This window comes from Hesperophylax consimilis, chromosome 22 (genome assembly GCF_061612785.1).
Source record: "Hesperophylax consimilis isolate HC1 chromosome 22, BYU_Hcon_1.0, whole genome shotgun sequence".
NCBI classification, from domain to species: Eukaryota; Metazoa; Arthropoda; class Insecta; order Trichoptera; family Limnephilidae; genus Hesperophylax; species Hesperophylax consimilis.
The window spans coordinates 1,621,778-1,646,143 of record NC_142857.1 but is presented as its reverse complement, the minus strand read 5'-3'; the positions used below and the strand labels follow the sequence as shown (position 1 = coordinate 1,646,143).

Sequence of the window (24,366 nt, the reverse complement as noted above, 5' to 3'; positions counted from 1 at the left end):
CGTGTTCACAGATGGCGTTAATTAATTAGTTTTGTTTTAATACGCTTTTGCAAGGTATTGCTTTACAGTATTAAGACAAATTATTTGTTTGCGCCCTCATATACGCAATATGAATATGAATAAATAGTTTTGTCCATATAAAAACTCAATTCTATCGAGAAAGGCATACAAATACAATATTGGATTGAATCAGAGGCGGATTTGCAGTCTTGGCCGCCCTAGGCCCTAAGGCCCCAGACCATGTAGCCGCCCCTTTCTCAGTACCCATCATATTGACCAGGAGTATCCAAACTTTTCAGTAAGTTCCTAGGGTCAAAACCCTTTTAATTTTCCTGCCATTATCATTCATGGTTCATGGGGTGAGATTTGTCCAGGTCTTGGCGGCGGATACGTCTGCCTACCTGCTGCGTGGCGGGCCGTATCGAGAGAGACTGGGTGAGGGAGGCCTTTTGACCTTTCCAGCCGGACTATCTTGACCCATCGCCTTGCACCGCAGTTGGAGGGATGTATTCATACGTATGTCACTCCTGGACACACTAATCCTCAGATTCCTACCCACCCCTCATACATTTTCCTTTTCAGAACTTCCTATCCTTCCCTTCCTTAAAAAGACCCTCCACACAGCATCACCTAAGATGACATAGGTCGTGAGGGAAAATATTTTCCTCAAAGCCTCCTGTGTGGAATTAATGTAAAAAAATACGCTTGCTAAATTCGCTAGTTCAATTACTGTATAATTGTCGATTGTCGTGCGCTGTGTGTGTGAACACCCTCTTGCATATCGCTATTTCGTACGTAGAATATTTAGGTACTTAGGAAGTAATTTCTTGTAATCATCTGTGACTTTTTTGTCACGATTGGCCGCCCCTAATATCTGGCCGCCCTAGGCCCGGGCCTACATAGGCCTAAGGGCAAATCCGCCTCTGGATTGAATCATCGGTAAAATATTGTATTTGTGTGCCTTTCTCGAAAGAATTAAGTCTTTAAACGAACAAAACTATTGATTCATATTCATATTGCGTATATACGGGCGCAAACAAATGATTTGTCTTAATATTGTAAAGCAATACCTTGCAAAAGCGTATTTAAACAAAATTAATTAATTAACGCCATCTGTGAACACGTAGAATACAACGAGCGTTGCGTCTAACCTTAACATTAGAAAGCATACATACAGGGCCGGCCCTGAGTCAAACTGAGCTAGTAAAAACCTCAAGGGCGCTGTAATAGGTGTTAGTTATTATCAGCGCCTTAGCTCCTGAGCAAGTCGGTGCTCGAAGCGGACTGCTCCGATTTCACCTGCACAGGGACGGCCCTGCATACATAACTTGTATAATATATGGTGTTATTCTAAAATAATTAAAGTAGCGCTATCTATGAACGATAGTTTAAACATAACGTCAAGTATAATGTGTGTAGCAATTCAAAGATGGCTGTAAGAAGTTTGGTTTTGTTTCTGCTATTAAACCATAGATGTCAGGCAAAAATACAATCCTATTTCGAAATGACCTCACTTCTCATAAAAGAGTAACTAACGAACATGGATGTATCCACAAAATCTACCGCCAGCAACGCCACTGATCATGCATAAATACTTAACTATAATGATCACCCTTGAAGTGATTATACCACGAAAGCGGCGCTATACAAATAATCCTATCGTCATTCATACCGTACCCATTGTCTTGAGAAGAAATAGAATTATATTGATATATTAATGAATTATTTTAAAAAGAAAGAGAATCATCTCCGGGTTACAAATAACCTGAAAAAAATTACTACCACCACAGTAAGCGGAACATATCATGATGGAGGACAGCCAAGGAATTGAACTCACGATGCCTGGGTAATTTGGTGTTTAAAAATTTCAAACGTTCTGCCCACCCAGGCAGCTAATAGGATCCCAAGGCTTGCAGGTCTACCACTAGTATTTTTTGTACGAACCTTAGAAATATGATAGAAAGACCTATATGTGCTGATATTCATAATGCACATATGGGATTCTTTTCGGACAGATCCACTGGCTGTGGACAGTTGGAAATCTTGTGAAAATACTGAAATATCGGTGATAAAAAAACAAATTTGTTCATTTCTATTTATTTATTTCGTCATCTATGTACATTACCTTATAAATGTAAATTTACATTATAACATACAAACTTCTCTATTATTATTGTTGTACATTTCTATCCCGTGAGGTTTTATAGTACATTTATCCAGCTTCCCATCGCTTCTGTACGTAGTGTACTAGTGTTGCTTTATAACAGACAAACTTATAACTAACAAAATGATTACGCAGCCACTGCAAAACTAATACATGAACGTAGTACATTATGATACCAACCAAGAAATTGGTCAGTATAACTTTTTTTTTTTTGATTGTCTCCATTCAAATTTTTGCAGCGTACTGTATATAATATATATGTAGAGAAAAAAACTAAATATTTTAAAGCTAAATTGAATACCACAGTAGTAAGCAAAGGTAGGTGGGAATTAAACATTAATATTTTACAAGGGGAATACTGAAATTAAATATTAAAGAGAACGCGTTCCTACATTTACACGATAAATCTATAAAAAATTATCAACGGATCGTAATGGATGGTTTTAAAAGTTTTAAAAAATAATATAATATTTTTAGAGTCATCTTTTGTGCACTGATAAAAATTGAGTTAAAACCGTAAAAGAAAAACATTTAATGTTACGTAAAAGTAAATAAATATAATTAGCTGGATCGCTTGGAATTCCGACATAGGTGGAAGTTATAAACAGGCAGACATTATTAATTTCGATGGCCAGATAGGATTGCATTATGGATTTATTTTCCGGAAGAAGCATAAAGCGATTTTCAAATATACAGCGATATGGAGAAATTGCCTGTAGATGGTCTTTAATAGAACTATAAATGTATATTTTAAACTGTAATATGTCCACAAGACGAATGTATATTTTAATCTGCAATATGTCCAGAAGAGGTATATTATAATCTGCCATAATATGTCCACAAGATGTATAATTTAATCTGCAATATGTCCGTAAGATGTATATTTTAGTCTGCAATATGTATGTCCATAAGACTTATACATACTATTTTAATATGCAATAATACGTCCAGAAGATGTATATTTTAATCTGCGATGTGTCCATAAGATGTTCATTTAAATAACTGTAGTAGATCCAGAATTAATATATTTTTGTAATATGAAATAAATGCACAATATAAATATGTGTTCATCTGCAATATGTTCATAAGATATAATATATTTTGATCTGCAATATATTTTATGCTACACTGCATAACAATAATATATTTTTTACGTAAATGTTAATTTTAATATTTTTTAGCTTGAAAAGCTAGTCTTGTTTAGCATGAAAATAATATAATGCTTTTAAATAATTTTGAAAGTATTGATTCATTTACTTCTGTCACATCTTAAAAATAAAACACAATTTAAATAACTTTAAAGTCAAATTATACAAAGTCAAAAATATGATTGTTTTTACATTATGTACTTTAAGAAAACTACTTGAGAATTCTTTACAAATGTTTTACAAACGAAATACGATCGAAGTTCTTCTTGGCATATTAAATTACTATTACCGTACATGACAGCTGTTTGGCCTTCACAAAGCACTGTCGAATCGCGGTATGGCCTCAAACAGACAAATTATATATGATTTTTAAAAGAGTTAAACACAATAAGAACGAAAATAACCAAATACAGTAAATAAAACTTGGTTTTAAGTATGGACTATAATTATATAGCAAAAAGAATATCCCGATATTCTGATTTCTTTCAAAATTACAAAAAGGGTACAAAAAGTTTCACATTTTCACTGTGTAGCGACTTTTAAAATCTAAATTAACTTTGCAACAATACTATTGTTATTACAACAACTGCTCCCAATTGTCTGGAGCCAGTGAGACTATGGCACCCCCAATCGGGGTATGTTGTGAGCCTGAGGGTGGTGGTAGAGCGAGTGAGTGAGAAGACGAGGGAGAGGAAAGTGGGGAAGTAACTGGCTATACAGATCTGGTCGTCAAACGCTGGTCTTTACTGAAAGTATCTTCCACTCATGTAATTTAAATCAATAATATTTCACGTATGACTTGCAATTTTGTAAATACTTCAGACTGACGGCCTCCAAGACTGGTAATCCAAAAGTCACAGGTTCAAATCCCAGCGTGCGCATGTAAATTTTATTTGTTTAATTGTATTATTTCGCAATTAACTTATAATAATTTTACAGTACATTTGCGACACGTTCCAGAGTGGAAGATACTCTCAGTATCGCCCTGGTGTAATTCAGAATGTTGCTTGAAATGGCTTTAGCCATGTTTGCTGACCAGATCTGAATAGCCAGGTACTTCCCAACCATCTTCTTCCCCTTCCCACTACTTTCAGTCTCACAACATACACCAATTAGAGATGCCATAGCCTTACTGGCTCCAGACGGTTAGGAGTAGTTGGGACTCTTGTGCGATATTCACATAAAAAAGAGAAGATGATAAACAAAATAGGATGAATACAATAAGTTAAAAGTCCATTAATTCCAAAAGACACCATTTTGGTCAGCTACAAAACAAAAATGCCCTCAGATAATTATTTTTCAATTGGAATGTATGCAGATTAGAAAAACAAAAAATTACACCAGCCGGTTGTGTTTTTATTACAACACTTTTACAATTTAACGCCAATTATTTTTTTTATCACAGTCTTGTTTTATAAATATATTTTTATTAAAATAAAAATGTTTTACTACGCTAATATATTTAGAAAACAAGCTATCACAAGCAATTTCTCTTAAAAGTTACAAATTTACATGAAGGCATAGTGCTTTTTAATTGACCATCAAAAGCATTTATTATTACTATTTAGTAGAAACTATAATATTATTATGAATTACACTTACCTTAAATATTATTAAATAGTGAAAATTTACAACATACAAATTATGATAATATTCTCGTTAAATACTTTGGTTTCTGGTAAAGGCTGACATATTGACTGTCAAAATATTCATTACTGATCCAAATTCACAACTGATCCAAAAAATTGTTGTGGCTGATTTATTTGCAACTGATTTAAACTTTTGCGGTTACCGATTACAACATTATAAAAGACTCTGGTTCCTAATAGAAAGATAGTGGTACAGTTGCCGATTGCAACAAAATCAATACTTTTATGGTTAATAAAGTACTGTGATAAGATTGTAACACAAACCTCCCATTTGTGGTTGCTGATAGCAACATCATTTAACAAGTCGTGGTTGCCAAGAGTGGCGGCTTTTACTTCCAAAAATGTGTGGTGCGCTAAAAATATTGCCAGTCTATCCGTATGTCAGGTCAGGTAAACCTTCAGCGGTGAAGGACCTGCTGGAGTGATCCGATATGCGAGCTGGAAACTTAAGTGGTGCCATCTCAACGAAGAGTTTGAGGCACATTTCAATACTATGGTCAGCATCCACGCTCTGCGCGCATAGATAATTGATGTTCCCAGGTGACGTTTCTCGATGAGCTATACCGAATTCGCTCGCACTACGTGACCTATGACACGTGATACAAAGAACTAAAATTTGAGCCGGTTGAATTTAAATTAATTCTTTTGGTATTCTTAGAGTAAAAATATATATTATTACTGTTATTTGCTTTGATTTTAGGCGATATTATTATCGGTTGATAATTATTATTTTTGGATTGACCAAAATTTTGGAAGTGCGTTGCTCCAACGCGCCTTAGAGCTAGCCGCCACTGGTTGCAATGCACCAATTGCAACACGTTGCTAACTTTTGCAGATGCTGATTGCAACGCGATTCAACAAGTTGTGGTTGCCGATTGCAACATGATTAAACAAGTTGTGGTTGCCGATTGCAACATGATTCAACAAGTTGTGGTTGCCGATTGCAACGCGATTCAACAAGTTGTGGTTGCCGATTGCAACATGATTCAACAAGTTGTGGTTGCCGATTGCAACATGATTCAACAAGTTGTGGTTGCCGATTGCAACATGATTCAACAAGTTGTGGTTGCCGATTGCAACATGATTCAACAAGTTGTGGCTACCAATTGCAACATTTTGGAAACGTGTGTGGTTGCCGGTCGCAAGATGAGCAAAACTTTTGAGCTTGCTAATTTCAGAATGATCAACGCATTTTACAATTAAAATTTTGGGTTGCCCAATGCAACAAAATTCAAAAGATGTGGGGGCCGATTGCAACATAATAACAAAAAATGATTAATGTAGATATTTTTCAACAAAATGATTAATGCAACAGTATTCACCTTTTTGCTAATCGAACGCAACATGATTCCGATTGCAAAATTATTTAAACTTATGATTGCTAAATACAGCATTATCTCACCTTATATGTTTGTCGATTGCAACATGGTCAGAACTTTAATACCTTTTTGGATACTATATCAGTGTTATACTTTATATATATACTAAATATAGATTTACAACATGTCACAAACTTATAATTGAAATTGCAATAAGAAAACATATAGATTTTCAAACTAAATCTTATATTTTGAGTCAATACGTAAAACCTAGAAAATACTACTTAAACTAGACTTCTTCAAACCTAATTGAATGTTTTGTTTATTATAAAACAAGTAACAGACTCACTGTTAGGGAAATGCTTTTAATAATTTATAATTACAGAAATCTATTGATATATTGTTTTAAAGTCAAATGAAATCTTATAAAGTGATTATTTGACACAAAACACTGATAAAGTACACTTTAATCCGCTTACAATAATTAACTACCAATAGCCTATGCTTATTTTATGTTAAATATTGTAAAAATAAAGGCAGATGACGTGGTAAATTTTTATATTCATAATAAATAATTTACGAATGCACTTTTTGATACTGTTTTGCATCAGAACATGGAGAGATATCCATCATCGAAGAGTACCCATTATCGTTGAAGAATCATTCATAAAATCAATCACACTGTGATTAATTCTTTGTTACATACAATTGGAGCTTGCGTACAAATTGATGGATTATATAATATGTACAACATGATTGATTCACTCTTATGTATGCGGTGATTCGGCTAAGCGTTTCAATTGATGGATTAACTGTAAAGCTTTCATTGATAGATTAACTGTGATGGAGTTGCTCTAGCGTACTCAGTGATGGATTCGCAATGACACTAAGCAGCTGATATAAAACATAATTGTATCAATCATCTCCATGTCCCTTCACTTCAACCCCTGGAAAAAACATGCCTCTATGAATGAATGAATGAATGAACTGAATGAATGAATGAATGAACTGAATGAATGAATGAAATGAATGAACTGAATGAATGACTGAAATGAATTGAATGAATGAAATGAACTGAATGAATGAACTGAATGAATGAATGAATGAACTGATGAATGACTTAAATGAATTGAATGAATGAATGGAATGAATTGAATGAATGAAATGAACTGTTTAACGTTGGAAATCTGCTAGGAGCTCGTCAGCCGGGTGATAAAACAAATATCTAAAAGTGGTTGACTTTCGACAAAATTTGAGTGCATGTCTATTTTACTGAAATTTTTTCTTTTAGAAATATTTGCTGTTTTACAGGGGTTAAATGCGATTACAGAACGATGTGCGTCCGTAAACAATTAATAACGATATTTTAGAATACAAATGTTTAAACATAGATTTGAACACGTGTAATATGATTGCTTTTCATTTCAATGCTCCCGATGCCAACAGATTAATGACTAATTTCTGGTTACACGCAAACACACTCACAAAAATAAAAATTTAAGCGCAAAAAAAATGCAATATTATAATAAATACTGTGAATGATTTGATGCTTTGTTTTAAAGAAAGCCAAATGACGTATGTCCGAAATCAATATAAAATAATATTTGCTAACTAAAAATTTGGTACAAATGTGATATAAATTTTGCAATCACATTAAAAATACAAAAGCGCGGAGAAATCAAGCTGATTTTCCACAACACGCATAATTCAGTACAAGTATTATGTAAATAAATTATTTTATAAAAACACTTGAATTTTTACACAAAATTATCTAAGGTTTGCTAAATTAAATAGAATAAAATATGTGTTGTTATTATTTACAGATAAAATAATATTTGAATATGTTGGTTGGGCTAGATTTGCCGCGGTAACAATTGAAAGTCACTGTTTCCTGCTTTGATTGGTGCGGTCGGTTGAGTTATCACGTCAACCCTTCTTCAGTGGACAATCATTTAGTTTTTCTCCTGTCAACCAGTTTTACGTCTTTGACATGGAGGTTGTGCTTGGATTTGGCAGCAAATTTGATGACCGCCTGCGTCGATACGAGCGGTACGTGCCTCAGATCCAACCTGGAAAGATATATGTGATTAGTATAAGTTATAACAATAAAAGAAATTCAATTTCTTTTATATATTCTGCAAAGCACTCCATTAAAAATATTGCAGAACTTTTTTCGTGGTCCAACTGTCCCGAGTCAGTTGGAGTATGGGAGCATGTCCAATTCATAGCAGGGGAAGACGAAGGTTGGGAAGTATCTTCACAACATTTGTGGTTGAGTAATTACGATCCTTCGCTATGAATCCGGAGGTCACGGATTAAAATTAAAATTTCAGTGTCCGTGAGTAAATTGCATTTGTGTTATTTCCCAATTTATTAATTAAAAATATTATATATGTAGTACATCAGCGGCTCGCTTCTGAGTTGTGTAGATACTTTCAGCATTACTCTGGTGAAAAACCACAGCTTCTTGAGGTAATTTTTCACAAAAACAGTGCTATTCAAATTATCTTTGTTATTTTCCGACTTTATGTCCGGGTTAAATCTTCCCCATAGGAAAAACTAAACCCTTCCACACACTTTTCCACGAATGATCTTCTAGTCAATCCACATTATGCAGGTGCATTATATAAGCAAAATAAATACAAAACAATACAAGAACAACACGTCAACCCACCAGAGATCAAATGGGAAAATAATTTACCAACTCCAGATATTTTCATATCAGAGGGTTCGGCTCGGTAGAAATCCTAACATGGCCTATAAATCCTACTGATCCCTCAACATAAATATTTAAAAAATCTTTCGTAATCCTACATGTATTTAAAATGACTGATTTTTGCATTTTTATATAATTTTTTTTTTGATAGATCTAATACGCCTACATTTTTAATGAGAGAGCTAGGTATATGCCAGTAGCCGAAATAACAAATGGTAATATTTTTATAGTCTGAGAATGCCAAATTCTTTTTATCTTATTTCTTATTTTTTCATCAACAGATTTTTGAATATTTCAGGAATTTGGAATAGCGGCATCAATGATATGAGTTATTTTTTTATTTTTGTCATGTAAAACTATATCGGGTCTATTATGACTAATCGTTTGGTCTGTTAGTATAGTTTTATCGTAATATATTTTATAAAATTCGTTTTCTAAAAATGAATTTGGTTCGTATTCATAATATGGTATTATATTACGGCAGTCAATCAAGTTGTGTATTACCAAACTTTGGTGAATTATTTTTAAAACTTGATTGTGCCTAAATGTATACTCGGACGGTGCTAATATAGAACATCCCGATATAATATGTTCTATAGTTTCCGGAAAAGCCAAACATTTTCTACACAAATCATATATTTGATTTGTATCTTTGATTATATATGCTTCCTATAATTTTTAGTATTAATGACTCTATCGTGAATGGCAAGCATAAATCCTTCTATTTCTGCACTCAACTCTCCAATACTCAACCATTTGTATGACGAAAATTTGTCAACATACGTTTGATTGAGATAATTGAAGTGTTTTGCGTGTAAAATTTTATTTGACCAGGAATCTAATAATTCCTGGTTGGGATTTATAAAAATGTCGGCATTCTTGTCGTATAAATTTAAAGGTATAATGTTTCTATCTGCCTTGCAAATTATTTTGTGCATTTCTGAGCTATGAGCTTTCCTATGGAAAAAAGTTCTTAGCATTTCTACCTGATTATGTTCCAAACAAGTTATTTTGACTATACCTCTACCTCCTAATTTCTAGGTAAATTAATTCATTCTATAGCTGAATTTGGATGATGGCAAGTTAGCGTAGTTCTAATTAATCATTCTAAGTTATCTAAATCTATATTGGACCATTTAACTATGCCAAATGAGTATGTTGATAGAGGTATTTCCTAAGTATTTATTACTTTTACTAAATTTTTAGCAGATAGATTGCATTTTAAAATTTTCCTGATCATAAATTTAATCCTAATATCATTTAATTATTTTCATTATTATTATTCAGAATCAAAACATTGCTAAAATGGCTCAGACCTGATAAACCAGGTACTTCCCCACCTCCCTCTTCCCTTTCTCCTTACCCTCCCCACATTCAACCTCACAATTTACCCTAATTGGGGAAGCCAGTGTCACTGACTGCAAGATGGTTGGGACTCTTGTCCGGAATTTGCATAATTTTTTTTGTAAATTTGACTATTCATATATCGTCACTGCATAATCATTTCTGCAACGTTTCGATTGGATACTAGGAGTATCTTCCACTCTGGGTGCAAATAAACAAAATTTTATTCTAATTCAGTGCCCCAGAGTCAACGATCTGTCACAAAGGTTATGAGACAAAATTAACAAAATTTTATTAGCTGTTATAAGTTATAAGCGTAAGAGACTTGCTTAAAAAGATCTGATGATGTTGTTACCTGATGAGGTTTTGGCAGGCCGACAGGTGGTCTAGGGCCGCCTCTGTCAGCAGTCGGCAGCCAGCCAGGCTGAGGCGCTCCAGGCACCGGGCGGGCCCCAGCTGTGCCACCCCTGCGTCAGTCACCCGGGCGCAGGACGAGAGGTCCAGGTCGGTCAGAGAGGTGAGTGCTTGGGTGACGTATCTGCAGATAAAGAAGGATCATGCATTAGAAACTGTTTACAACGGTGGAGGTTCTCTTTATTGTCAATTGCAACCCAAAAATTGGCATCCATTGAACATGTGAATTCAGCAGTCTTCCATTAGCCGTCCTACATTTCCCAGTATAGTTCTATAGAGTGCAGTGATTGTGACAGTAAAATATGCCAATATAATGCAGTGTTTTATGTGAGAGATCTTCTGTTCTTATCTTAATGTAATTTATTAATGTAAGGAAGTACTATGTAGTGTGGCTTACTAATTTCAAGCTTAGACGATGATCGGGTGTAGAAAAAGTCTCCTTCAACTCTCGTCTCGCTTATAATCCGTTCATTACTCATGTTTCTTATATTATAAGTATCATATATGTAAAAGCCGAAAGGCTTAAATTACATAAATAAATTACGCACGACATTTAGGATTGTAGAGGACAGAAATTCACGGAGAGAGCAAGAATCATCACACTTTGTCCTAGGCAGGAAAGTGGAAAGCAGTGGAAGATCACCAATGCATAGCACGGATCAAGAATCACAGGCATCCAGAACGTCGACGTCCAGTACTGTGAGAGAAGTGTAGCAGCCTCATTCACCAAGGAAATTATACATAACATGTTAACTGATGGGATATGCGGACCATCTAATATATGATAATAAAGCAGTGGCCCACCTCATGGACACATCAGTGACGTCTGTTCCGGCCAGCCTGAGCTGCTTGAGGTGGCGCAGGCGCGAGCGCGAGTGCGTGAGGCCGGGGCGTGAGTCCTGCGGAGGCGCCAGCAGGTCACGCAAGCAGGCGTCACCCAGCGCGGGGCAGAAGGACAGGTCCAGCGAGAGCAGGGGCGGGCAGAGGCAGGTGCGCAGGCCGACTGCAGCCGCCCCCGGAGAGCCGGCCAGGGACAGCGAGCGCAAGGCGGGTAGACGCCCTATCAACCTGAATAATACAAGAATAGATTAATCTTACTAAATCTACAAATCCTAGTAAACACTTCCTTGAAAATAGAGTAGTTGAATTATGGAACAAACTTCCACAACATGTCATTCATGCTACTAATATAAATCTCAATTGGATTCACATTTGGAGAGAAGAAAGGATTGACTTATTGTAAAATTAAATATGAGTGCATCAGCAGAATGACGCAACTATATGCATCACCCTTTAACACATATTTCTGCATCCCTCCACCAAATTACCCGTACCTGTCCGACAGTGTGGAGTACCTACATTCAGTGTCATTGCAACAATTTATGTATACTTTACAAGTCTGTTAAAAACCCCGTACAGTGATCATGTCCCTTCAGTGAATTTAATTCGAGTCTATTCATTTAATTCGAAGCTTGTGCAGTGACGACAAAGCAGTATCCCTCGAGTGCATAATAGCGATCGAAAAGACCAAGGGTCCTTTCCAATTCAAACTGTTGTGTCAAATATTGATTACCGTCCACAATAAAACCACAAACTGATTCGCATACAATATTGCCATTCAAGTCCTGCCAATGAAAAGATCACACTAAATCTGATGTAACTATTGCAAGTACCCATTTACTGCCTAAATTACATAATTTCAAAAATTATTTTTGCATAAGTGAACCCGAGGATACGCAAATTCACAGATAATGAGGGATTACAGTAATGTGGATGTGAGTTACCATGTGAGCTGTCTCCTAGACAGATTGCTCCACTCAAGGCCGAGCGCTTGAGGTTGACGACGTGCTATGCCGGCAAGGTGGGCTGCGGTAAGGCGGCATTGGACAAACGACATGTTTCTCCAGAGGGCTGGCTCCACCTGCAATGTTAGAAAAATGCAATGAGTTTCGATAAAGAAAAGATGGTTGGTTCCACCTGCAATGTTAGAGAAAGGCGACGAGTTTCAACAAGTTACACAATATGTAAACCAGACTAGGTACCGTGTACATGAACTGCTTCAACATGGGCCAGGAGATAATGTGTAATTTAGACTCACCGAGTACTGAGCCCAAGTCTTGCAGACGAGGGCGCAGGTGGCCAGCTCCGCTGGAGATAAGAAGCGGAACACGGAGATGATGCAGGTGCGGTCCAGGCAGAGGGTGCCCGAGCCCCCGTGGCTTCCGGGCTGGGCGGGGCGCACTGGGTACATGGGCTTCTTCAAGGCCTGTGAATAAGACAGAAGTTAGGTTACTAGGAAAAATACAGAAGTTTTCAATTGACATGTCCCAACGAAGTGTATTTATCAGACGGCTGGCTACTTCCTCAAATCTCTTAATAGGTTAATCTAAGAGTTATTTTTTAAAGTGACACCGCATTAGTCTAATTAAGTGAAACAATGATTAATTACCTTAGTGGTGTTAGAGCAGAGCTGCTGCGCCAGCTGCGTCCTCAGAGCCAGCTTACGAGGGGGGTCCCCCTCGGGGCCTACTCCCCCCAGGGCGCTAGCCCCCCCTTCTCCTTCAGAGCTGCGGCGCCGCTTGGGGGAGGTAGGGGAGGAACCGTTCTCAATCTTGATGCCGTCTTCTGGCTCTTGCTTGATGTCTGCAATCGAGCAATTCAAAAGGGTAATTAATGTAATATGTAAACAAAATAAATTAGAATAAGGTGAGCTAAAGTAGACAAAATTACAGTAGAACCCCGTTAATTCGAACCCCGATAATTCGAAAAAACGCGTAATTCGAAATATTTGCCCAAAAAAAATTTCCGCAGAAAAATTTCTTCATACAAAAATTTTTTTAATTCGAAATTCGTTAATTCGTAATTCGAAATTTATTTTGGTCCGCGCACGAAAATTTGTTCGTGTAATTCGAAAAAATTTGATTTTTTCGAATATAAATCATGATATTTCGTAAATCTGAATCTAAAAGTCAGCCGTGGCGGTAAAACGCCGAAAAAAATATTTTTACGTGTTTATACATCGTCCTAATTAGTATTATTATTTTGTAAATCTGAATCGATTTACACTGGAATGTCGTACTTTTTCAAATTTATTTCGAATATCCGAGTTTGAAGGGCCGAGAAAATACGTTTTACGCGGAAATATGTAGTAGTTTTACGAGTTTACACCAAATATCTGAATTTAAAGGGTCGACCGCGACGAAACTCGGCAGCAAAATTTAGATTTACGTAAATGTATTGTATATTTACGAATTTATTTCGAATATTTGAATTTAAATGGCCCGCTGCGACGGAAATTGGCCGCGTAATCTCGATTTACGCGTAAATATATCGTATTTTTACGAATTTAAATTCGGATATTGAAATAAAGGGCCGGCCGCGACGGAAAATTACCGCGAAATCTAGATTTACGCGGAAATATATCGTATTTTTACGAATATCTCAATTTAAAGGGTAGGCCGCGACCGAAATCGGCAGTGAAATCTCGATTTACGCGTAAACATATAGCATTTCTACGAATTTATTGCGAATATCTGAATTTAAAGGGCCCGCCGCTACGGTAATCGGCCGCGAAAATAAAGAAATAATTGGTATTTATACGAATTTACAACTAAAATTCCACTTGGATTTGAAGAGGCGGCCGAGAAAATAGATTTTCGGCATTTTTTTTTTTTTTTTTCTTCATAAAATTTCGAATTACGTGGGAATTTGTTAATTCGAAATTTGATTTTTGATGTCCGGTGGATTTCGAATTAACGAGGTTCTACTGTATTCTTTTGTCATTTCCTTTTTGCTAAAGGCTCTAGAAAATGAGCAACTTTTTATGACAATTTCTTTTCTATATTATTAGGTATTTCCATATTGTCGGTCAATTTTGCGCAAGATTGTCGGGTATTGCCTATTCAATGTATGGGCCTGTCTTGACGGGAGAGTTTGCTTGGCTACTGATATTACAACAATATTGCCGGGCCATATCAGCCATTTTCTTCCGGTCACCCCTACCCGCTAATAAAACTGTCAATTTTGAAAGCGATTCACATTAATAAATAAGGATTAATTTATTTTAAATTTAAAAGAACTCAATTACTGTTAAACTTATTGTGAAATCACAAATGAGCGCATCAGCAGAATGCTGCCTGTTTATTAAATAATAATAACTTCGCAATTTTTTTTTTAAAGTTTGGTGGAGTTTCTCAAGAGATTATTTTTTGTGTTGTGAATTTGTCTTTTGTATTACGGCAACCTTGACAGATACTATAATAGTGGACTGTTTTTAGAGCAAATTAAAACATAGCTTTTATCCCGATATTTGAGCAAAACTCATCAATTATCGCCTGACAGTTGAGGGAATTTGACTCTCCCTACTCCGACATCCAGCAGGCCAAGACTATTTATTCAGCATTAGGCAATAATAGACCACCTCCACTTCTTAGTCTTGAGCTACATTGAGAGTTGTAGACACCGACGTTCTGGACACCAGACACATTTGACCCGATAATATTTGATTGAAAGTACATACCTTTAACATCCATGCCGTGAGACCTCTGAGGCTGTATGGAGCTGGCGTCTGAAGAAACCGACATGCGACGCAGGTCGGATGACTTCTGACGAGCTCTAAAGTGACGTGGCTGAAACGAAAGATTAAATATTTATTAACTATCCCGCAGCCAAGTGGGGGGTAGGTTGTACCCAAAATTACTATCCTCCTTATATTAGCTTATATACTTGACATATCATTTTAGTATTTTACGTATTCCTGCGCATATACAGTTACCATTAATAAATTGACTGAATAATTGGGATTTCTACAGTTTTAAAGCCCATAAGACAGAAAAATCAAGGGGTCGTCGGAAGACTTGGTTACAGACGTTTTGTTTGGCATCTTGGCCTGTCAAGAGTTAATATATCTGAAGTTAACCGAATAAAACACATCCCCAAAATGATGCTTGAAAACCTATTGCTATAGCTAGACTGCAAGCAAAAGAGGGTGCGCAGACGCACATCTCTTGCCGTGCGTAGAGAGGGCGTGATTTATTAGTAGTTTGCTAGTATTCATTGGTGGCTTGCAATGCTGTACTCGTCTCCCGCACCGCTCTTCACTCCGGAAGACTTTAGGAAACGGTCTTTGTTTTTGGTTGAACTATAATTGGAAGAAAGTCGACTATTGACATTTATTTAACTCTTTAGGTGCGTTTATTGGTTTTTCATGGTTTTGTGAGATGTGGAAAGATAAAGTAATGCTCTTTATTATTACTTTTATTTGCAAAATAAAAAATTATTGCCAATATTTCTAAAGTCGAAAGAGCAGATGACAGAGACTCTGTGCAAAGGAGAACAGTCTGTCTGGCTGACAACCCATAGACTGATTACCATCACTAATCCAGACGCAATGTAGGTGTGCTTATATATCTGTTCTACAGGTATTTCAATGGAGCCTGCTTTAAGGAGCTAGCAGAAATCCCGATTCCCGGTGAGGTGATTCCGAAATCACGCAATCGAAACTCAACAGACACGAGCGGAACACCTATTCACAGTTGATATTGGCTTCATAAGAATGGGTCGTTTCTTAGACTCCTTTTTGTGTAAGTTAATAAACCTGGAGAATAATGAAGTTTTGGGGAAATTTTAGATAGCTGGACGGTTTGGAGACAAACAGAGCAGTCTTAGACTAAGGAACGGAATGAAATCGGAATGAGAGGCATCTAAGACCCCCAGATGTTGAATGTAAGAATGCCCACCTTGTAGTCATGGTTCAGGCCGAGGTTGGTGCACTGGGGGCACTCCCAGGAGTTGGGCAGATCCTCACTGGGAGCGCTGCCGCCGGGCCCCACGCAGGCGGGGTGAGCGATGCTGTAGCAGACGGCGCACTCCATCAGCGCCGAGGCCCCCGCGCGCCCGCTGTTGCCCTTGGCCTGCGGGGCCACCGGCGCCTGCATCCAGCCGTCCAGGTGGCACACCGAGCACGATGCCGTCACGGGGAGCATTGGCTGCAACAATGTACTTTATGTAAGTAATGTAACATAACGCATAAATAGAATACTGCAGCTTTCATTAATACTGACTGAAGCCACCCCGAAGACTCAATCGTCCTTTCCTAAGTCAAGCCCATTGTTCCATTCCTTCCCACGGTGTGCTCCATTCCTTCAGTCGGATGTGTGCAGAAATGGCTTTATACTTGAATTAAAGCTACATTTACAAGGGATTCAGTCAGCTTGTCCACAAGTATTCGGTAAAGTATCAGGTAGGTACTTACTTAAAACAACAGTCTAGTACTTGTAAATGTGTTCTAGTTTTCAAATAAAATAAATTAAAAAAAACAAATGACTAACAGAGTTCCATTGTCAAACTGTCAAACATAACACAGTGAAATATCTAAACAATTAAATTTTTAAAATATTTGCAAAGTTTTCACAGAGAAGTGAAATCTATCTCATCCACTGAACAGAAAATCTCCCTGGAAGTGTGATCTATACTGATTTAAAATAAAACTGAAGTCACCAATTTACATAAGATGTGGTCAATTTAACACAAAGTAAGGTAAAGTTGACTTTTATTTAGGCACGCAGACAACTCACAACACACTTTGTATTCTGTGTTTCCTCCCTCCTACAACATGGGTCTCGTCCGTCCTTTTCTCAAAAATACCCTTCACAAGGCATACTCAAAGATGACATGCCCTTAGGAAAATTATTTCCTTCTAAGGCTAAGGGTCTCCTACATGCCATTGGTCAACTTGTTGAATTTTGCTGCGTGCAAAGGCTCTTTAAAAAAACAACACTTGATTTCAACTTAAATATCTAATGGAGACCACTATTTAAGTACGGGGTTTAAATAAACATGTACAAAATAGGTTTAGTTTGGGTTATTTTAATAATTTATGAATATTTCCTGACCTTTAAACTTAGGACAGGTTGTTTCGGAGATTATGAACAATTCATCAAATTTCAATGTTCATTTTCGGGTTCTGTGAAAGTCCTATTCGAGTTCTGTTATTGTATCATTCATTATAGGCTAGTTGCTTGACAGAACTGAAATAATAACAGAACTTGAAAATTAACTTTGATATATGAAGAATTGTTCAAATTCTCCGAAACATCCCGTCCTTAACTTTGATTGAGAAAAAATGGAACTTGCATTTTTTACCATCTGACGACATAAATAGTTATTTCTTGTAGTAATGTTGAAACCAAGTGCTATTTATATTTTTTTTGCTTATTAGGCGTGCAGCGGAATTCAACCAGTTTATCTTATTTCCTTCTAAAGCCCTCCAAGATGCAATCGGCATCTCTTGTCAGTGATTCTTAACAAATATGTAAAAATAAAAATGATAACAAACCTGCAGGCACTGCCTCATGTTGCAAGTCTGCTTGGCGCGGCCGGGACCCCCGAACTTGACCATGTCCTGGCAGAAGACGCATTCTCCGCAGTCTGTTCGCTGGCATGCCTCGCACTTCTTGCATCTGCCGTGGAAATATTCACATTAGACGAAAGGTATTTTTAACAGATAAGGCTGGCCGCATACATACGTTTTCCGTATTCGATTTCCGAATTCGTTTTCCGTATTCGGAATTCCGTGAGACTAGCGCAAACGTTCGTTTTTCTTCATTCGGAATGTATAAACGTCAGTACCAGTGTTGCCAACAAGGGCGATATATCGCCATTTAGGCTACTCAGAGCGAGAATCGGCGCCGAAAAAATCTAAAAGGCGACTGGTCGCCAATTAAGCTACTTCAAAAACATCAATTTTAAACATGTCCCGAAATTCTCTAGCCACCCCCCCCCCATGAATTTTTTTTATTTTCAGGGGACAAATTTTATTTTTTTGATACTCTAGTTTTATTTTCACGTAAAAACATCAATTTTAAACATGTCCCACCTAACAGCAAATTCGGCAACTTTACGCTACCTTATGTATGAGAAACGGCGATATTAGGTCAAGATCCGTTGGCAACACTGAATTACTGAACCGAAATTTCCGAACGTTTGCGTCGGCACAAACAAAGTGTATGCAAGAGCTGCGTTCCACATGACGTCATTAGGTTTGTTCCATTCGGTTTCTCCAAACGCGCCGGCTCGCATTCGGAACGTGCGTAGGGTATTTGTTCCGTTCGGAACTAAAACAAACGTGTGTGGCAGTTAATGTATTTTCTACTGATTCCGTGCATTCGGATGTCCGAATACGGAAAACGAATTCGGAAATCGAATACGGAAAACGTATGTATGCGGCCAGCCTTAATATAATAAATTACACAGGGTTTTTTAAAAATATTTTATGGTTCCAATAACAAACTAGAACATAGAAAGAATTTTAAGAAAAATTAAGGACGGGTTTCAGAGAATTTTAACAATTTTTCAAATTTCAATGTTATTTAAGTTCTGTTATTATTTCAGTTCTGTCAAGTACCTGGCTTATAATGATATAATAACAGAACTTGAATAGGACTTTTACAGAACCCGAAAATGAATTTTGAAATTTGATGAATTGTTCAAATTCTGTGAAACAACTAACATAAGTATAATTGGAGATTTTAATGGCTAAAAGTATTATGGTGATTTATTTTTGAGGTGTCATGCCGTGTTGCACTACATGCAGCGTTACAGTGTCCATCGCATAACACGGCATAATACCCCAAAAATAAAACATGAAAACCAATCAAAATTGTTAATGGACCTCAATTTGGTTTAGTGTAATGTTTGTCAGCCTGACATTGTTAGACATTTGCAAAATTAGAACTGACGGTATTTGTAAAAGGCCTTACTCACCTCCCTGCAACGGGAGGCTATTTGGGAGAGTGGTGGTGGGGGTAAAATCGGCGTCTTCTCTACACACTCGCACTGCCAAAGTGTGAAACTGATCATCATGTTGTTCAAGATAGCGCTAACACTTTCCAAACAAAATAAAAATGGAAAAGGAAGATTTGGATCGATGAATTGCTCGCAAGCAAACTGATGTCAAAATCAACACGATTTCCCTACGCACTGGGTGAGTCGACGCTAGCCGACCTGATAACGGTCCCGATTTCCCTACGCACTGGGTGAGTCGACGCTAGCCGACCTGATAACGGTCCCGATTTCCCTACGCACTGGGTGAGTCGACGCTAGCCGACCTGATAACGGTCCCGATTTCCCTACGCACTGGGTGAGTCGACACTAGCTGACCTGATAACGGTCCCGATTTCCCTACGCACTGGGTGAGTCGACGCTAGCCGACCTGATAACGGTCCCGATTTCTCTACGCACTGGGTGAGTCGACGCTAGCCGACCTGATAACGGTCCCGATTTCCCTACGCACTGGGTGAGTCGACGCTAGCCGACCTGATAACGGTCCCGATTTCCCTACGCACTGGGTGAGTCGACGCTAGCCGACCTGATAACGGTCCCGATTTCCCTACGCACTGGGTGAGTCGACGCTAGCCGACCTGATAACGGTCTCGATTTCCCTACGCACTGGGTGTGTCGACGCTAGCCGACCTGATAACGGTCCCGATTTCTCTACGCACTGGGTGAGTCGACGCTAGCCGACCTGATAACGGTCCCGATTTCCCTACGCACTGGGTGAGTCGACGCTAGCCGACCTGATAACGGTCCCGATTTCCCTACGCACTGGGTGAGTCGACACTAGCTGACCTGATAACGGTCCCGATTTCCCTACGCACTGGGTGTGTCGACGCTAGCCGACCTGATAACGGTCCCGATTTCCCTACGCACTGGGTGTGTCGACGCTAGCCGACCTGATAACGGTCCCGATTTCCCTACGCACTGGGTGAGTCGACGCTAGCCGACCTGATAACGGTCCCGATTTCCCTACGCACTGGGTGAGTCGACGCTAGCCGACCTGATAACGGTCCCGATTTCCCTACGCACTGGGTGAGTCGACACTAGCTGACCTGATAACGGTCCCGATTTCCCTACGCACTGGGTGAGTCGACGCTAGCCGACCTGATAACGGTCCCGATTTCCCTACGCACTGGGTGAGTCGACGCTAGCCGACCTGATAACGGTCCCGATTTCCCTACGCACTGGGTGAGTCGACACTAGCTGACCTGATAACGGTCCCGATTTCCCTACGCACTGGGTGAGTCGACGCTAGCCGACCTGATAACGGTCCCGATTTCCCTAAGCACTGGGTGAGTCGACGCTAGCCGATCTGATAACGGTCCCGATTTCGGAGTTAGGGCCGATTTATCAACGTGTTAAGCTTTTTAAGATTGTAACTTTAAAAAAGCACCATTGTTCAAGTGAAATCTTTTCACATTTGCTGATATTCAAACAGTGTTCAGAAATAAATTAGTGCTATTTCTGAAAGGAGATGATTTTAAATCACATTTTAAGGAAACTTGATATTATAAATTTTTGCTGTATTTTCTATATGTACATTTTGAAGAGTTAGTATGTCAGAGAAGAATGCACTTTTAGTGCAATTTAAAAAAATATATATCAGAAAAATAAAGTTACCGATGCCATTTTTCCTGTCCGTGTTTTTCAAATTCGGAAGTGAATCTACTAAAATTTGTTCTAAAAATCGATGTTAAACTAGAGCGAGAGCTAAACTCCCAGCGAGAGCTCTTACCGATGTTCGTCCCCTTTCTTCTCACACGTCTTGTTTGAAAACGAAAAAGACAGAAGATACTAGAACTATTGTGTTGTCGCTAGGGGAATAATAATGTCTGTTTAACCCATCCCATCCCAAGTTATTTTGACTGAAACTGATCACAGCAACTGAATTAATTGTTGTGCAAACTTGTGCTGAATTTATTGATGTAATAAAAATGACATTACTTTTTGTTTTTATTTAATACAAAATTATTTTTTAATATAAGAAAAATTAAATTGATAAAATCCATTGTAATGCTTACTACAATTTATGTAAAAATAAACATTTTGTCGAGAAGTTTAAATTATGGAAGTTCGGAGGGAAGGCCTTCTAAGATAGCCGCCCTAAATTGTGACGCCCTGAATTTTGTGAAAGCGGTTCCAGCTCCAAAAAACTGTAAAAAGTTTAAAAAAAATCAAAATGCTCAGATATTTTTTTTTTTTTTCACTATGTGATGTAGTTTTATTCACCAGTTTCCAACTATGAATTTCCGAACACCATGTTTATTTTAGCAAATTATTATTTTGGATAACATATATATTTGAAATGTGTAGTATTTTTTGGTTCTGTAAAAAAAAAGTTTCTCGGTTGTTTTTTTTTTTTTTTTAATTTATTTGGAAAAATAAATAAAACCTGAGAAAAAGTGTGCCAGATTTCAACATATTAACTTTTATAAAATTTTAGCTAAAATAAAAAATTCACCTGAAATAAAATACAAATCATTTATTTTAAAATATTTGTTGAGCTTAAGTTGTTGTACAATAATCCCAGGTAATTAAATGAAAAACATTCACAGCCTGTGTAAAATCACAAGTAATTTCTTGGGAGGGTCTTGTATATTTTCACTATTATTTTCAGATATTCTGCAAAAGAATCAGTAACTGTAACATTGACACAATTAATTATAACAACTACACATGACTGTACGCATGAAAGCTTTTTTTATAACATCATATCGCTCGCCATACAATCCCATACAAATCTGTCACACCTGAAAGTGATGATTATAAGTGTGGGCATGGCGATGATGATATGCCGTGATCTGCTAGCCAGGCGATATTCAAAATGATGCAATGGAAGGAGAGGGGGTCAGATCGCTGCCATGATCAGACCTGTCACACCTGACAGATGATGTGTTTTAAGTGTGGGCGTGGCGATGATGATATATCGTGATCTGCTAGCCAGGCAATATTAGAAAATAATGCAACCACCTCTCCCACTTACAGAGCTGCCGTGATCACGCGGCTATCAGCTATCAAGGTGACAGATTCATAAAGGCCACACTCAAATAAGCGTTACTAGCCTAATACTACCTCTGGGACCAGAGTCAAGGAGCTTACCACTCTATCATTACATTTCATGACCATTAAAATAATTATCAGCACCATTTTGAATTTCTGACATTTGAACGGTCCCCAAATACCGATTCTCGGCCCGTTTCAACTTTTTAACAAATTTTCAGCATTTAAATAAAGATAAAGTAATATAATACTGACCTAGTCCTCCTGCGCCTCGGAGGCCCTGACTTCTCGGTCCTCTCCATGTTGGGGTTGTTGGGCCCCGCTGCGTTGTGCTTCTTGTAGGAGCCCCTGGGACCCCGCGGACCCCCGGGTCCCTTGCTCAAGGAGGCGCGCTTGCGCTCATTGAGCACATCTTCTGGACCTGAAATTATTGTAATGCAAATTATACTTACATAAAATTATAACTAGTAGTTCTGTGAACAGTATAGTGGACCTCGCAATCAGGCCAATTTGTTCGCTTTTGGGAACAGCTCATAGGAATCGTTGTCTCCCTTGCTGTCATGGTGAGAAATATGATCTAAACGGTGTTAGAAAGAGAAGACACCATGATTTATATTCAAATCTAGAAATTAATCAAAGAAGAATTAAAATATACGCCCCTATGAAACCAAAGGTTCCGACCGCAATTTGAGAAAAATTTATGAAACATTTTACTGATTGTTTTTATACGAAATGACGAAAAAGGGGACGACAGTAATGTTTATAATATATTTGCCTAATAAAATGTGGGTGTTTTTTTTTTCATTATCAGTAATTTTAGTTTTTTAGACGAAAAATGTAAGGTGAGATAATTTTAAAACGTTTTTCAGTTTGCATTAAAAATTTTAAAACTTCGAAAATCATGTTTTTTTCTCATATAGTCGTATTTCATAACCTTGCAAAAACAGTTTTTAGTTTGCAAATACATTCGAAAAAATTATATTCATTAGGATTTCATTGCAAAGCGGAAGTACACACAAATTCTGACAGAATATGCCAGAGGCCTGAGGGGTTAATAAATCAAATCCAAAATTTCCTCTGAAATCGTAAGATTTGTAAATGGTTACTTAATTACCACGAATACAATATTGTATCGGCGATTCAATCCAATGTTGTATTTATATGCCTTTCTTGAAAGAATTTACCGCAGTTTACAGGAGCGAAAAACAATTCATTTTAAGGCATAACTTGTTTTTTTCCTAAAATAATTAAATTAGCGCAATCCATGAACCCAAACCATCTTACTCATGATAAATGATATGGAGGGATAAGAACAGGCTAGTAGAAAACGTTACTCGTAATCTTACTGCATATACCGGCCGTAATACCGCAGTATCAGTGGCTGGCAGTTATTTAAACTGACCGACTGCCAGGATTAGGGACGTATTACCACGGTGTTAAGACGAAGATCACGGACTATGTTAAACATTTGGTTCATTTGACAAGTATCGATCGGTCACGCAATGAAAATGTAAAAAAGCAGTAATACCCATTGGCAAAACTATCAGAGGAATATTTTAAATCAAAATATTGATTTACCAAAGCAAACACGGAACCCGTAATCAAATTGGCCAAATTTTGAAGCAATTCAAAGCGGACCGGGTCAATGACATCGCAAATGTCATCTGAAGAAACATGAAGTTAGCAATTAAACGCCAAATTCAAAAATGACCGTATTTTCGAAGGCTGGAACAAACTGGTGCCAATATTTTAACCAGAGCAGTATTCGGCCATTCCC

At 37.6% G+C, this 24,366-nt stretch overlaps 1 protein-coding gene across 1 annotated transcript in view; it reads right to left on the bottom strand.

Moving 5' to 3' along the window:
* Nucleotides 1–2,049: 2,049 nt before the first annotated feature.
* Nucleotides 2,050–24,366, bottom strand: part of Kdm2 (Lysine demethylase 2) — a 60,666-nt gene continuing 38,349 nt past the window's right edge. The window contains exons 10-19 of the mRNA XM_089645621.1: nucleotides 22,845–23,010; nucleotides 18,091–18,214; nucleotides 16,493–16,741; nucleotides 15,274–15,382; nucleotides 13,204–13,397; nucleotides 12,853–13,020; nucleotides 12,539–12,675; nucleotides 11,559–11,822; nucleotides 10,696–10,878; nucleotides 2,050–8,349 (exon numbers count right to left, since the gene is read on the bottom strand). Coding sequence (XP_089501747.1) covers nucleotides 8,229–8,349; nucleotides 10,696–10,878; nucleotides 11,559–11,822; nucleotides 12,539–12,675; nucleotides 12,853–13,020; nucleotides 13,204–13,397; nucleotides 15,274–15,382; nucleotides 16,493–16,741; nucleotides 18,091–18,214; nucleotides 22,845–23,010 — 1,715 coding nt within the window. The 3' untranslated portion in view covers nucleotides 2,050–8,228. The remainder of the gene's footprint in view (nucleotides 8,350–10,695; nucleotides 10,879–11,558; nucleotides 11,823–12,538; nucleotides 12,676–12,852; nucleotides 13,021–13,203; nucleotides 13,398–15,273; nucleotides 15,383–16,492; nucleotides 16,742–18,090; nucleotides 18,215–22,844; nucleotides 23,011–24,366) is intronic.